We start from the raw sequence: 11,919 nt of genomic DNA on the forward strand, positions 1-11,919 counted from the left end.
TGTAGAATATATACTTGCACGAGAGCTGCCAGATCAATTTTTTAATTTTATTTTTTATTGACCCTTTGATATGTATTGTTATGTCATAAATTGTTCTGAAATGATTATTCTCTGGTTCAAAATCCATATGGCACATTCTTGATGGAATATTACAACATTTGGTCATTTCCCGCACTGCAATAATCTACTAGATTTTACCACTTTCTTTGATATCATATAGGAAAATTCGTTATAGTAGTAACAAATTTTAGATTCTTGCAGTACGGGAACAGATCCATTATCTTACATGTCGATTCCACATTCAAAATGAATCCTAAAAATTCGATCAAGTAAATTTTTAAAATGAAATTGACAAATCATATGGCATCCTTGGCAATCCCTTCTCATAACAAATTTATCATCGTTGCAGTGTTCAGTACCCTTTTAATTTTTAACGTTGTTGCTTGTTTTCCGGTTGGCTACATTTTTCGACTTCCATTTTGTTTGGTACCCCGCTAACCACCTCTACCATGCAGCACATAGACATACAGCTCCACAACAAACAGCCACGTTTAACATCATTCTCACATCTCACTAGTAAACGTTGATTCTATGATTTTTATACACATATATACATTTATATATATAGAAAGAGGGGAGCTGCCTGGAAGGGGGTTTTATGTTATACCCCATAACCATCTTTCTGTCAGAACTCCTCTCCATTTCATTGAGAAGTGGTTGGCCAAATTGTATAAAGCTGTTTCGTTCGTTTATTTTCAAATTTTCAGATGCAGTTGCTTGTGAATGATGATGTTGGCTTTTTTCTTGTTTCTGTTGCCATGTTACCAGCGGGACTTTGAAGTATCTATAGATTTTTGTTATATAATACATTTTTGTTGCACAGCAAATTTATTTTTGTTAACGGATGAAATAATTTGTTAATCGCAATAGAATTGAAGTACAAAAAAACACGGAGATTGCTGTTTGCAGTTATTTTTTGGGGAGCTTCTAGCCATTACAATAACATTTATTCACGGCTTTGTTAGTTGGTTGAAATTCAGTTGTGTCTCCTCTTAAAAATGAATATTTATTCTAATCAAAAATTAATTGGATGTATTTTTTTTTTTATTTGGAGTGGGCTGCAGTATGGTAGAATGTCATTTCATAGTTGTAGAAAATTTTAGAAAGTGAAATATATTTATGATTTTGAATGGTTATTAATAGAAATAATAATAAAATTTGCAGAACAGAGCTTAAAGTAAAAAAATAAGTAAACGTAATCCGCATATTTATTATAATTATAATTTCTAATACATAGATATGCAACGCACTTGTCAATACGACTATGTATAATCCTAACCCAACATTTCTCAAAAGCAAATAAAAAACTGCTGAAAATGTCCATTCATATTGATGGGAAAATCAAATATATTTTAGCAATAATAGACCTACTATACACTTGTCACACTAACAATAGAGATTAAACATTAAAAATTAAGAATTGAATACATAACCTCTAAAGCTAACAGATTAAAAGATACATAACCTCAGAAATCTTGATAGTCTTATCTATTATCTTTGCTACTCTACTCTAAGGGATATCAATTAGAACAATTTACAGCTAATTAAACACGAACAACAATCACTTGTTAATTTGGCTATGATGACAGGCAACCCTCCTTCCCACTCTCGTTAAAATGTTGATGTCGATGGGAAAATCCGAACGTTATGCTCCTTTCCTCTTTTTTGTTGTTGTTGTTTGTTGTTATGATTATCAAGATTTTAGACTTCAAATATTATTATGAAACCCATTAAACTTTTGCCGCAGAAAATCCATTCAGCGTATAATCATTTCATTCGGGGGTTAGTTTGTCAAATTTACAGCTTCCCCTTCATTTATCCTGTGGCATGTCACAATTGGAAAAAAGTCAACAACTTCCTCCCTTTTTTATTTATTTGACACTTGGACTCTTTGTTGTTCATGAAGTTGTTTCTTGTGGAGGGTGAGTGAGTGCACGGGCCTGTTTAGTTGTTTATCAAGGAGTGATATTTTGTTATTATGTGACACAATTTAAATAATTTGTGGTTGTAAACATCATGAAAGGTCCGCTGCAACGTGAAGTGGCAATTTAGGTCATGCCACTAATTATAACACTGGTTATATGCTAAAATAGATTCACTCTAGTGAAACGTGATTTCAACAAGTGAAATTAGAGGACCGCCCAAAGGGACAAACTCTATGTTTAATAGTAAAATAATCAAAAAATACTTTTTAAAAAATAAAAATCTTATTTTAGAACCAGTAGTTAAAATTAGTAGTTAGAATGAAACTTCAGCATCTGGGAACGATAATATTCAAACTTTTTGAACTGGAAATTAAATAATTTTCCGCAACTACCCTACGTCTGCATCGTCATTAGTTCCATGCACCCACAGGAGCTTTATGCCTTTGAGTGCTGTTGGTAATTTGCAATTATTGCCAATGATACACCCTCCTTTTGCCCATTTATATTGTACTTTGTCCTCTGTTATCACACAAAATTGGTAATTTGTGGGCTTTTTGTGATTTCCATTTCATCAAAGATTACACAAATCAAAGATTACACAAACAATAATCCAAGAATTACTGATGGAAATCATTTTGGAAATGATACAATATCAAAGCTGATTTACAAACAACAAGTGAAAGGGAGGGATGAAGACTTTTGCCATAGAAAGTGTTCAAAATCATTCTGGGGAAAATTGAGAAATAGTTGTCTGAAAAATTTTAACACAATTGGTCTGTTCCCGTACTGCAAGAATCTCCTAGTTTTTACTACGATAACAGTTTTTCCTTTATGATATCGGAAAAAATAGTAAAAATTAGTAGATTCTTGCAGTACGGGAACAGGCCAAATATTTCATCATAACTTATATTCGAGTAACTATGGGGTTCTTAACCCTGAGGATAGTATATCATATTACTCCTCTAACATACTTCGTGATTTTATTTATTTTTAAAAATTTCTGGAATGGGTCTATCGTCAAGCACCAAATTGTTCCAAACGAAAGAATAATAATATTTTTTTTTTACTTCTTTAAAGGCAAAATATCGAGGGACTATAGCCTGAATCCAGCAGTATATAAACATAAATACTCCAGACATTACTTTGTGATATCCAAAATAAAAATTATAAATATCCTCCTCGAAATCACATTCGAATAATGGAAATATTTTGAATATAAAACTTAACTTAGTTTCAGTTGTGATCATTATTATTTTTTAATTAAAACATTAGAAGTGTTCGTTATTTCAATACAAAACACTAACGAAATTTTGCTTAAATGAACATCTATAGAATATGAAATAAAGGATATGCATCTGTCTTCATTATAGAAACTTGACGTCAATAACCCTTAGCAAATAATTATTTTTAGGCGTTTGCAATTGTTCACATGTATATACATGTAGGTGCAATTATGTCATAGCTTATTCTTAACAAATGTAAAATACAAATAAAATAGGTCTCTCCCTCAGAAACTAGATTAAAAATTGCTATGCATATGGATTAAATGCATCTTGGCTTCTTTCCACATGCCTTAACCTGCATACAGAGATGCTCACTCGGTTCATCATTATACATTCATATTTTGAAATTTCTTTCATTTTTCGCAACAAAAACAACAAAACACTTACATTTATAATAAATCTATGCAAGATTGCTATGCATTTCAGCCAGTGCAGCTTTCTTCGGTACTTTGTGAAAGGCCCACAGGAAAAAAATGAGCAAAAATATTTTATGACTAACGAGCTAAAGTCTTTATGGGCGTGACACCCAAACCCCAAATGTATAACTTTCAAATGTAAATAACTTTTGCCCCTGTTGTTGCAGCATTTCTTACAAAGTTGCTGTTGTTGTCATCCGTGTTGCCTACCTATGGATGGATGGATGGGAGTTGGTTGCTCTTGTACTTGGATTGCGTTGCTGCACTTTTTCCCCCATTTGTTTCGTCTGGGTGGGTGGTTGGCTATGTATGTGTGTGTTGGCACAAGTTTTATATTTTAATAAATTTTAATTATGCATTCACATGAAAAGATTATCAACTTTAGCATTATGTTGTTGTCGTTCTTGTGTTCTTTTTCTTGTTGCATAAGTATCATAAGTTGTACATTTTATTTTTTAATTACTACCACCGAAGAGAGCTGGTTGTTGGTAGTAAAAAAACAAAGCCTGCTTAGAATTTGCCTTTTAATTGGTTGAATCTGATATGCTTTATCTTAGAAAACAACAACAGCGTACAAATATATAACCAGGTCATCTAAATGTTTGAATTGCATTAATAAAGAAAATCATCGATTCTCATCAAGCATTTCCTGAAATAGTAACAAGATTTATTTTATAAATCACAGTAAAGTAATTTTTAATCTGGTTTCTATTGTCATTTCAAAAAATAATTAATTTTCTTTCGGGTTCCTTTCTTCTGAATTTTTGTATGTCCCCCATATGTTACGAAAATATGTTACAATTTTTCTTTACAAATATGAAAAGATGAAAAGTTTTTGGACAAGTACTATCTTCATATGAAAGATAAACTCGATACGATTAAAATTCGTTTTATTAATTTATTTCTTATATCCGCAAATTTATTTATTTTCTTCTAACAAAGCTTAAAGCATTTTCAATAATATCTACACCATTTTCAATTTCAATTTATTCTTCTAAAACATTGTCCAACCATTGTTGAATATCATCCTTATTGTCTCCAGTTGGCTTACCTGCTACAGTTACCGGCGTCGAGGGAGCATTTGTTGCTGGTGTATTTCGACCTGACTGTACGCTGGCCTTCGACATTTGATCTGTTGTCATATTTAATAGCTCGTCCAGTTCGTCGGGTGCTTCCGAAGCAGCTTTTTTAGCATTGGAAGCCTGTGATTTTTGACTTTTAGCCGAATTGGTTTTACGACTAGCCGAACTAATTTGAATTCGTGGATTATCAATGTGTTCCTTAAGAACATTCTGGTAAGTCTTTTCCGCCAACTCTGCCGACTTTTCCATACTCATCAATTGTTCATTGCTAAACATGGTTGATGAAAAATCCATACGTTTATAGAATGGAATTGTCTGAAGACCCACATTGATGAGTTTCAGATTCAAGGTAAAGTATTCACTAGCTTCCGTATTGTCAAGGAAGGCTTCATTCTCCGCCTGTTCCCATTGTTTTTCTGAAGAAAATTTAAAGTGTCCACCCACAGACAAAGGCATTTGGGACATTAAATGGAAGTCGCCAGCTCTCATCTGTTCATTTTCTTCGTCTTCCAAATTCATATCCAGGTCACGAGCATATTCCAATTGTGTGGTTACCCTTGGGCCACGGCCCTTAACCCACTCATTGCGATCCACGAAACGTTCGTCACTGGAGTCCACAACATCAACATAGCCCCTGATTGGTTCTGCTTTATCCGAACTAGAGGATGTTTTGCAATATTTGCTCTTATTGCGGTAGAAAGTTTTCATCTTATGGCGTTTACTGGGGAAAAAAGTGTGAAAATTCAATTAGCTTCGTATACCAGAGGTCAACTATGTACCTACTCTTTTGATCGATTGTCCTTGCCTTCCATTTTATGTGGATTTTTGGATGGTTTCCTTGGAGATTTTTCAGGAAGTAGTTAAACGGTGGTCATTAGTAGGAATGGAATGGCGAACAATCGATAACACTATCGACAATTTTTTATCGTTAGTTCTGCTTTAGGCTCAAATTTCTCGCCATTGTGCATCACACTCTTTCGTAAACAAGAGTAATGTTCAGTGTTGCCATTCTACATAATTAATTACCGAATTGGGGAATTTGTTTTGGGGATGTAGGGATTTTTAGTACATATATTTCGATACAATCGATGAACTTGGGATATGATTTTGGGTGAAATAAAAAACAAAAACTAAGAAATAACAGAATGCGAAATTCATATTTTATTTTATATTTCCTTTATTCATATCTTAAAGCATATAAAAAATTCGCTAAGTTCTAAGCCAAATCATCAACAAAAGTCGCAGCTATATCCTCCAACAGTTTTTCTTCATCGATCTCTTCTATATTTTGTATTTCTTCTCTGTCATTAGTCTTTGCCTTTTTTGTGCTCGGCTCATCGTCATCAGCTTCCTCATCAACATTCTGTACAAGTGGGCTGTCACAGTCTTCAACGCGAAGAACAATGTCAGGCGATTTTGGATTCTCGTTGAGTTGATCATTTGTATTGTCATTTTCTTCAAGATGTGTTTTGTCGTTGTCAGCAGCTGGCGACACAATTTGACAGTCGTCATTATCCTCCAGTCCATTGTCCACCACCTTATGTGTCGTATCTTCTACATCTTTATGTATCTTATCTTCCACAATCTGCACATCATCTTCATTTGTTTGTTCAAGCATTTCGACATCATTATCACTTGATATATCAACAATCTGTGTTACCGAGTCTTCAGTTGAATTAATAACTCCTCTATCATGTTCATCGATATTTTCCAAACTTTCCTCCTCACGCCCCTCGTCCACCTCCTCACCGTTATCTTTGTTATTGACATCTTCATTAAGCTCATTCTCCTCATCACTATCATCACCAACGCCATTCAACGCCGTAGAGTCCCCTAATAACCGTTCCTGCCCCAGCATAATAAAAGCATTGCGAATCTCACGAGCATCAATGGGAAAGATCAACGATTCCTTTTGAGGATGAACAAGTTTTTCAAGGTTCTGTAGAATTCTAGCACATTGATTACGGACTCTCATGTTGCCATCCCGACAGCAAGCGTTGTTCAACAAACTCAAAATTAAATCCATTGGTGGTGGAGACAAATGGTGTGGAGTGGATACCATTACATACAGTACATTGTAAATCTCCAGGCGACATTGGGCGCTTGAATACAAGTACCCCATATCTCCGGCAAATTCATAAAACTGGCTACAAATCTGTACCACCACGGTTTGTAATAATTTGATTTTCGTGGGCTTCAGGAAACTTGCAACGGAAAGCAGCAACTCCTGTAGACAGCGAAGGGCAGCAATGCACACTAATTGATTTTTGTCATCCCTTTGCGATAGGGAGTTCTTCGCTGTCTTAACACTGTTCTTCGAAATGTTGGAACGCTCATTTTGTGCCTTGTGCAATTGCCGTTTCATCTTCTTGGACAAATGTTTACCCGATCCAGCGCACACCTGCAATGTCAGTTCATTCTGCTCTGGTGTAACATCCACCAGAATTTCATTGATCAGATATTCGGCAATCGAATCGCAACGGCTGCCACCGCCTTGAATTTTGCACCACAGTGAAACACTGTCATAGATCTTGGCCCGGAGCACAGCGAAAGGCTTCTGTTTACCATGACTCTCAGCTGCCGATGTAGACTTCATAATATCCATTAGCAAGCCCAAAATTAAATTATAGTAGGGCAATACATGGGCTCTGAGAATCGATACGACTGCATCTAACAAATACAAAAGATCAATGTGAACCTTTGGCATCAACAAGGCTAAGGCAATGTTATCCGTTATGGGATTTTGATGTAGAAGATTCAGAGTAACACTCAGTCCACGATTGATAATCCCCAACAGCATTTTAGACAACAACGGCTTCTCAGCTGGAAATGGTTCCTTCAGAGCGGCAATTAGATACTGTACCAAGTTGTGGCATCTTATATACAGCTGAGCTGCTCTGTTGACTGGTTCATCGGATAGCACCAACTTCTCCATATTCAGTTGGTCGGTGACAATATTGTCGTCCCATATCTCATTACAACTGGCAAACATGTCGTTGAATACGGCATGAAGGCTGCCCACCAATTGGGTCTGATAATTCTTCCATTGTGTCTTGTGACTGGAACTGCGAACCTCACCACCGCTAACCTGCTGCATTAGATGCAAACATTTTCCATTATAGGCCACAATGTCGGCATCGAGAGAGTCTTGAAACTTTGCTAAGAATTTTTCAATCGTTTTTCTCGACGGGCCACTCGATGCCGGATAGCATCGTAAGCATATTTCCACACACCGAAGGGCGCTGCCAACACTTTCAGCTGGGACATAATTCAACGATTCGTATACTTTTGAAAGATGACCACTTGCAAACGATTTCGTCAAATCTGCTGATTGCAGTGATTTTGTGGTGATCTTACCCAACGCCTCATACGCCAGCATGGATTCATTCGGTTGCATATGGGCATGGCAAGCTTTTAAAGCCAACGATGTCCAAAGATTTCCAGTCTTGTTGAAGACATCGTCAGTGCATTGATCAAGAAATTTATTCAATAAACGAAGCCCCAACAATCGTGACGAAGCTTTGGACAGGAGGGAACTAATGTTTTGGATGACATCGGCCAAACGATCCGCCTGCAAGCCGAACACCTGATCATCCAAACCCTCAACGTAGATGTTGAAAAAGTTATTCTCTGACGAAGAGACACTGTGTATCACTTGCAAAAGTCCTTCAGTTGCCATTCCGAGATGTGTTTCCAATACCTTCCGAACGAGCTGAACGGTAAACAATAATTAGAAAGAAAACGTGCACACCACACACACTCATTCGACTAATCGATTATTTCTTATACAAAAGTCCCAGACGATAATCGCTAATGAAAAATATCGCAATGTCCAATGGAGATTTAATAAGGTAGTATTACAATTCTGAGCGTTGAAAGCTTTCCACAGGTGAATGTCAAAATTTTCCGTTGAGAGTTTGCCTACTTAAGTCTTGATTACTATATTGTATTTTTATTTGCGTTTTTTTTTTAATTTTTGGTTACTAGGGTTCAGTTCTATTGCAATGTTATCGGAACCGATTACTGGCGATTATTTGCCTGGTCATTTTTTATCGTTGATTAATCGATTTTAGTTTGATTGCACGTTTTCCTCCAATTGTTTTTATTTTTTCTCGGGAAAGCAGCAAGTGATTAATATCCTATCTATTGTGAAATTCCTTTACTTGGAGCACTTCGAACAATGTCCAATTTTACCTGCATCAATTGTAGTGTAAAATTCGCTTCGGCGGATATACAGAGAGAGCATTACAAAACAGATTGGCATCGCTACAATCTCAAGCGCCGAGTTGCTGAACTGCCACCAGTCACGGCAGAGGATTTCCAATCGCGTGTCTTGCAAATGCGCAATGCCGAGGCCACTGCCAACGAGGAACGCCAAATGAGCTTGTACTGCAATGCCTGCAGGAAGCAGTTTGGCAATCAGAAGGCCCATGACAACCATTTGAACAGCAAGAAACACAAGGAAAATTTGGTGAAATTTGAACGGGAATGTGGCAGCGAAGTCAAGGAGGTAACCACCAAATCTTTAATACAGCAAAGGCCACATCCGGCTATTGCTGCAGCAGCTGAAGGAAAAGGAAAGTTTGCTTTGAAGCAGGCTGCACAAGTGGTGGAGTATGGTGATGACGACGACGACGATGATGATGAATACGAAGATATTGAAGAGGAAGAGGTTGATTCGGATGAGTTGGATGAGATTGCCGAGAGTCCGTTAAAGGAAAATGACTGCATATTCTGTGAACATAAAGCAGAGGATTTGGTTGATAATTTAAAACACATGTCCGTCGCACATTCCTTCTTTATACCCGACGTTGAGTATTGTACTGATGTGGAGGGTTTGATACACTATTTGGGTGAAAAGGTAGCCGTCTTCTTCATATGCCTGTTGTGCAATGATAGAGGCAAGACCTTCTATTCGTTGGATGCCGTCAGAAAGCACATGATTGACAAGGGACACTGTCAAATGCTACATGAAGGTTTGGCCTTGGCTGAATATGCAGATTACTACGACTACAGTTCCAGTTATCCAGATCATGTAAGTTCTGATAGAACATGTATAGATTTAATGTTACTAATTCACCTCAATTGATTGTTTTTTTGCAGGAAGAAGGCATGGATGTTGATGAAGAAGTTGTTCCAGAACTATTGGATGGTGATGAATATCAACTTGTTTTGCCCTCAGGTGCCACTATTGGCCATCGTTCGTTGCTGCGTTACTACAAACAACGTTTGAATCCAAATCGTGCATTGGTTCCAAAGAAATCAAGTAAATTACACCATGTCCTAAGCACTTATCGATCATTGGGCTGGACGAAAACCGAACAGAAATTGGCTGCTCGTAAAGCTCACGATATTCACTTGATGAAGAGAGTCCATGCTAAATGGCAAATGAAGCTTGGTGTACGCGCAAATAAACTGCAAAAGCATTATCGTGCTCAAGTTATGTTCTAAGTTGATGGTGGTATATGGATTTTATGCGATAGTGGAACTAAATATGATTCTTAGCTAATAGGTTAATTGAACTTTACACGAGTCTTCATAATAAATTTACAACAATGTTTTGTAAATTGTTTTTTATTATAATCACCTGCTGTAACGAAAATATATTTTTTTGAAAAAAAATAAAGGAAATATTTAAAAACAAATGTGCAAAAACTTTCTCTTAAAAAAGGGGGTTAGTTAATTTTAGATACGTCCCTGCTATTTAAAAGCCTTTTCAAATAGGCTGAAAACTTATTTTCGAAAGACAATAACCAAGGTTTATTCATAAGGTTAACGAAGTCTTCATTGACTGTCAAATTTATTTTTAGTTTTTATCCTGTTCTGGTTTGTATTTCGCGATTAAAATGTTGACAGCAAGAGAAGACTAAAGCATGAATTCGTCTCCCTGTTAACCTTATAAACAAACCTTGACAATAATGAAAAATAATGGGTTTGTTGCGATATTTATTGGCCAGATGGCTTTTTCCTCGCAATGAATAAAAATAAATTAAATTAAAGTTATAACGGAATTGTGAATGTCAGCGAAACGCAGCGATATGCTTAATTTATCGGGTATTCAGGATTTTTTGTCAACTGCAACTTACCCAAATTGCTTAATAGACAACTACAAGCCCAGGTTGAACATGCAAGCATCTCAAATATTAATCTTTAATTTATGTTTTAAATTTATTTAAATTTTAAAGTCAAAATTATAAATACAATTTAAGTTTTAACGCTATTATTTTTCTCTTTATTATAAAATTAAAACTAAAACATATTTTAAAACGGGTGGAGTGACAGTTTTCTTTTTAAAGTCGGCAGATTGTTGCTTTCATTTACATGTTTTCTCTCCGTATTACGGCATTGTTAAATTAAAAAAAATGCGAGGAAAAATGTGTACAAAAATTGAACTAAAAAGTAAATAAATTATGAAAAATAAAATTAAATTCAACTATTGTTTTTTGTATATGAGCTGATGTGGGGTCGTATGTATATATGTGTGTGTGTGTTTGTATGGGAGATTTTGTATACTATTTTTAAATGAAATATAAACTATTGAGTCCTTTTTGTTTTATGTAGTATTTTTTTCTTCTGTTTGCTTTAATTCTGTTTTAACTAAAAATTTAAATTAAAAACTTACAAAATAAAATGTTTGTTTTTTGCATATAATATATTTTTTTGCATATAATATATTTAAACATATTTATAGTATATACTTTTTTTAATATTAAGGTAGCACTTCATCGAAACATATAATAGTCATTATTATTTTCAATTTAGCAACTGCTTTTGTTTAAACAATCTGGTATATCTCAATTATTTCTATTGTAGAAAAGTATAGTTTATAAATATTATTAGAAATGGACGGATTTAAAAAAAAAACCGCAGACTGAATAAGAATGGATAAGTAGTTGTGTTTAAGAATATTATAGCTGATTTAAGTTTGTTCATTCATAGGTAATTTGTATATAGTGAAAGGGATTTGTCGTTGTTTTTTAAAAGCAGCTGCTTGACTTACATAAAATAGTCATATATCATATCAAGTGTATTTTATGTATATATGTATATTATATACTCTTTTATATGTATATCTCTGTGACAGTTTTGATAAATATTATAAAAATGACGCAGTGCCAAAAAACTACTCTCGTAGTGTATATAAGAGGTCAGT

At 35.2% G+C, this 11,919-nt stretch overlaps 3 protein-coding genes across 3 annotated transcripts; 1 reads left to right on the forward strand and 2 right to left on the reverse strand.

Annotated features, from left to right (window-relative positions):
* Nucleotides 1–4,666: 4,666 nt before the first annotated feature.
* Nucleotides 4,667–5,653, reverse strand: LOC133338885 (uncharacterized). The gene is made up of 2 exons (XM_061547011.1): nucleotides 5,550–5,653; nucleotides 4,667–5,487 (listed from the first exon to the last, which is right to left on the reverse strand). Exons 1-2 carry the CDS (start codon nucleotides 5,576–5,578, stop codon nucleotides 4,671–4,673), a joined length of 846 nt encoding a protein of 281 aa, XP_061402995.1. The 5' UTR covers nucleotides 5,579–5,653; the 3' UTR covers nucleotides 4,667–4,670.
* Nucleotides 5,654–5,982: 329 nt separating this feature from the next.
* On the reverse strand, nucleotides 5,983–8,445 carry LOC133338937 (proline-, glutamic acid- and leucine-rich protein 1-like). Its single transcript, XM_061547064.1, has one exon. The coding sequence runs from the start codon at nucleotides 8,443–8,445 to the stop codon at nucleotides 5,983–5,985; it is 2,463 nt and encodes an 820-aa protein (XP_061403048.1).
* Nucleotides 8,446–8,943: 498 nt separating this feature from the next.
* On the forward strand, nucleotides 8,944–10,219 carry LOC133338879 (cytoplasmic 60S subunit biogenesis factor ZNF622). The gene is made up of 2 exons (XM_061547002.1): nucleotides 8,944–9,801; nucleotides 9,870–10,219. Exons 1-2 carry the CDS (start codon nucleotides 8,947–8,949, stop codon nucleotides 10,215–10,217), a joined length of 1,203 nt encoding a protein of 400 aa, XP_061402986.1. The 5' UTR covers nucleotides 8,944–8,946; the 3' UTR covers nucleotides 10,218–10,219.
* Nucleotides 10,220–11,919: the final 1,700 nt, after the last annotated feature.

The sequence above is a fragment of the Musca vetustissima genome, unplaced genomic scaffold (assembly GCF_032173495.1).
Source record: "Musca vetustissima isolate MV318-11 ecotype Yass unplaced genomic scaffold, APGP_CSIRO_Mvet_v1 utg704, whole genome shotgun sequence".
Taxonomy (NCBI): domain Eukaryota; kingdom Metazoa; phylum Arthropoda; class Insecta; order Diptera; family Muscidae; genus Musca; species Musca vetustissima.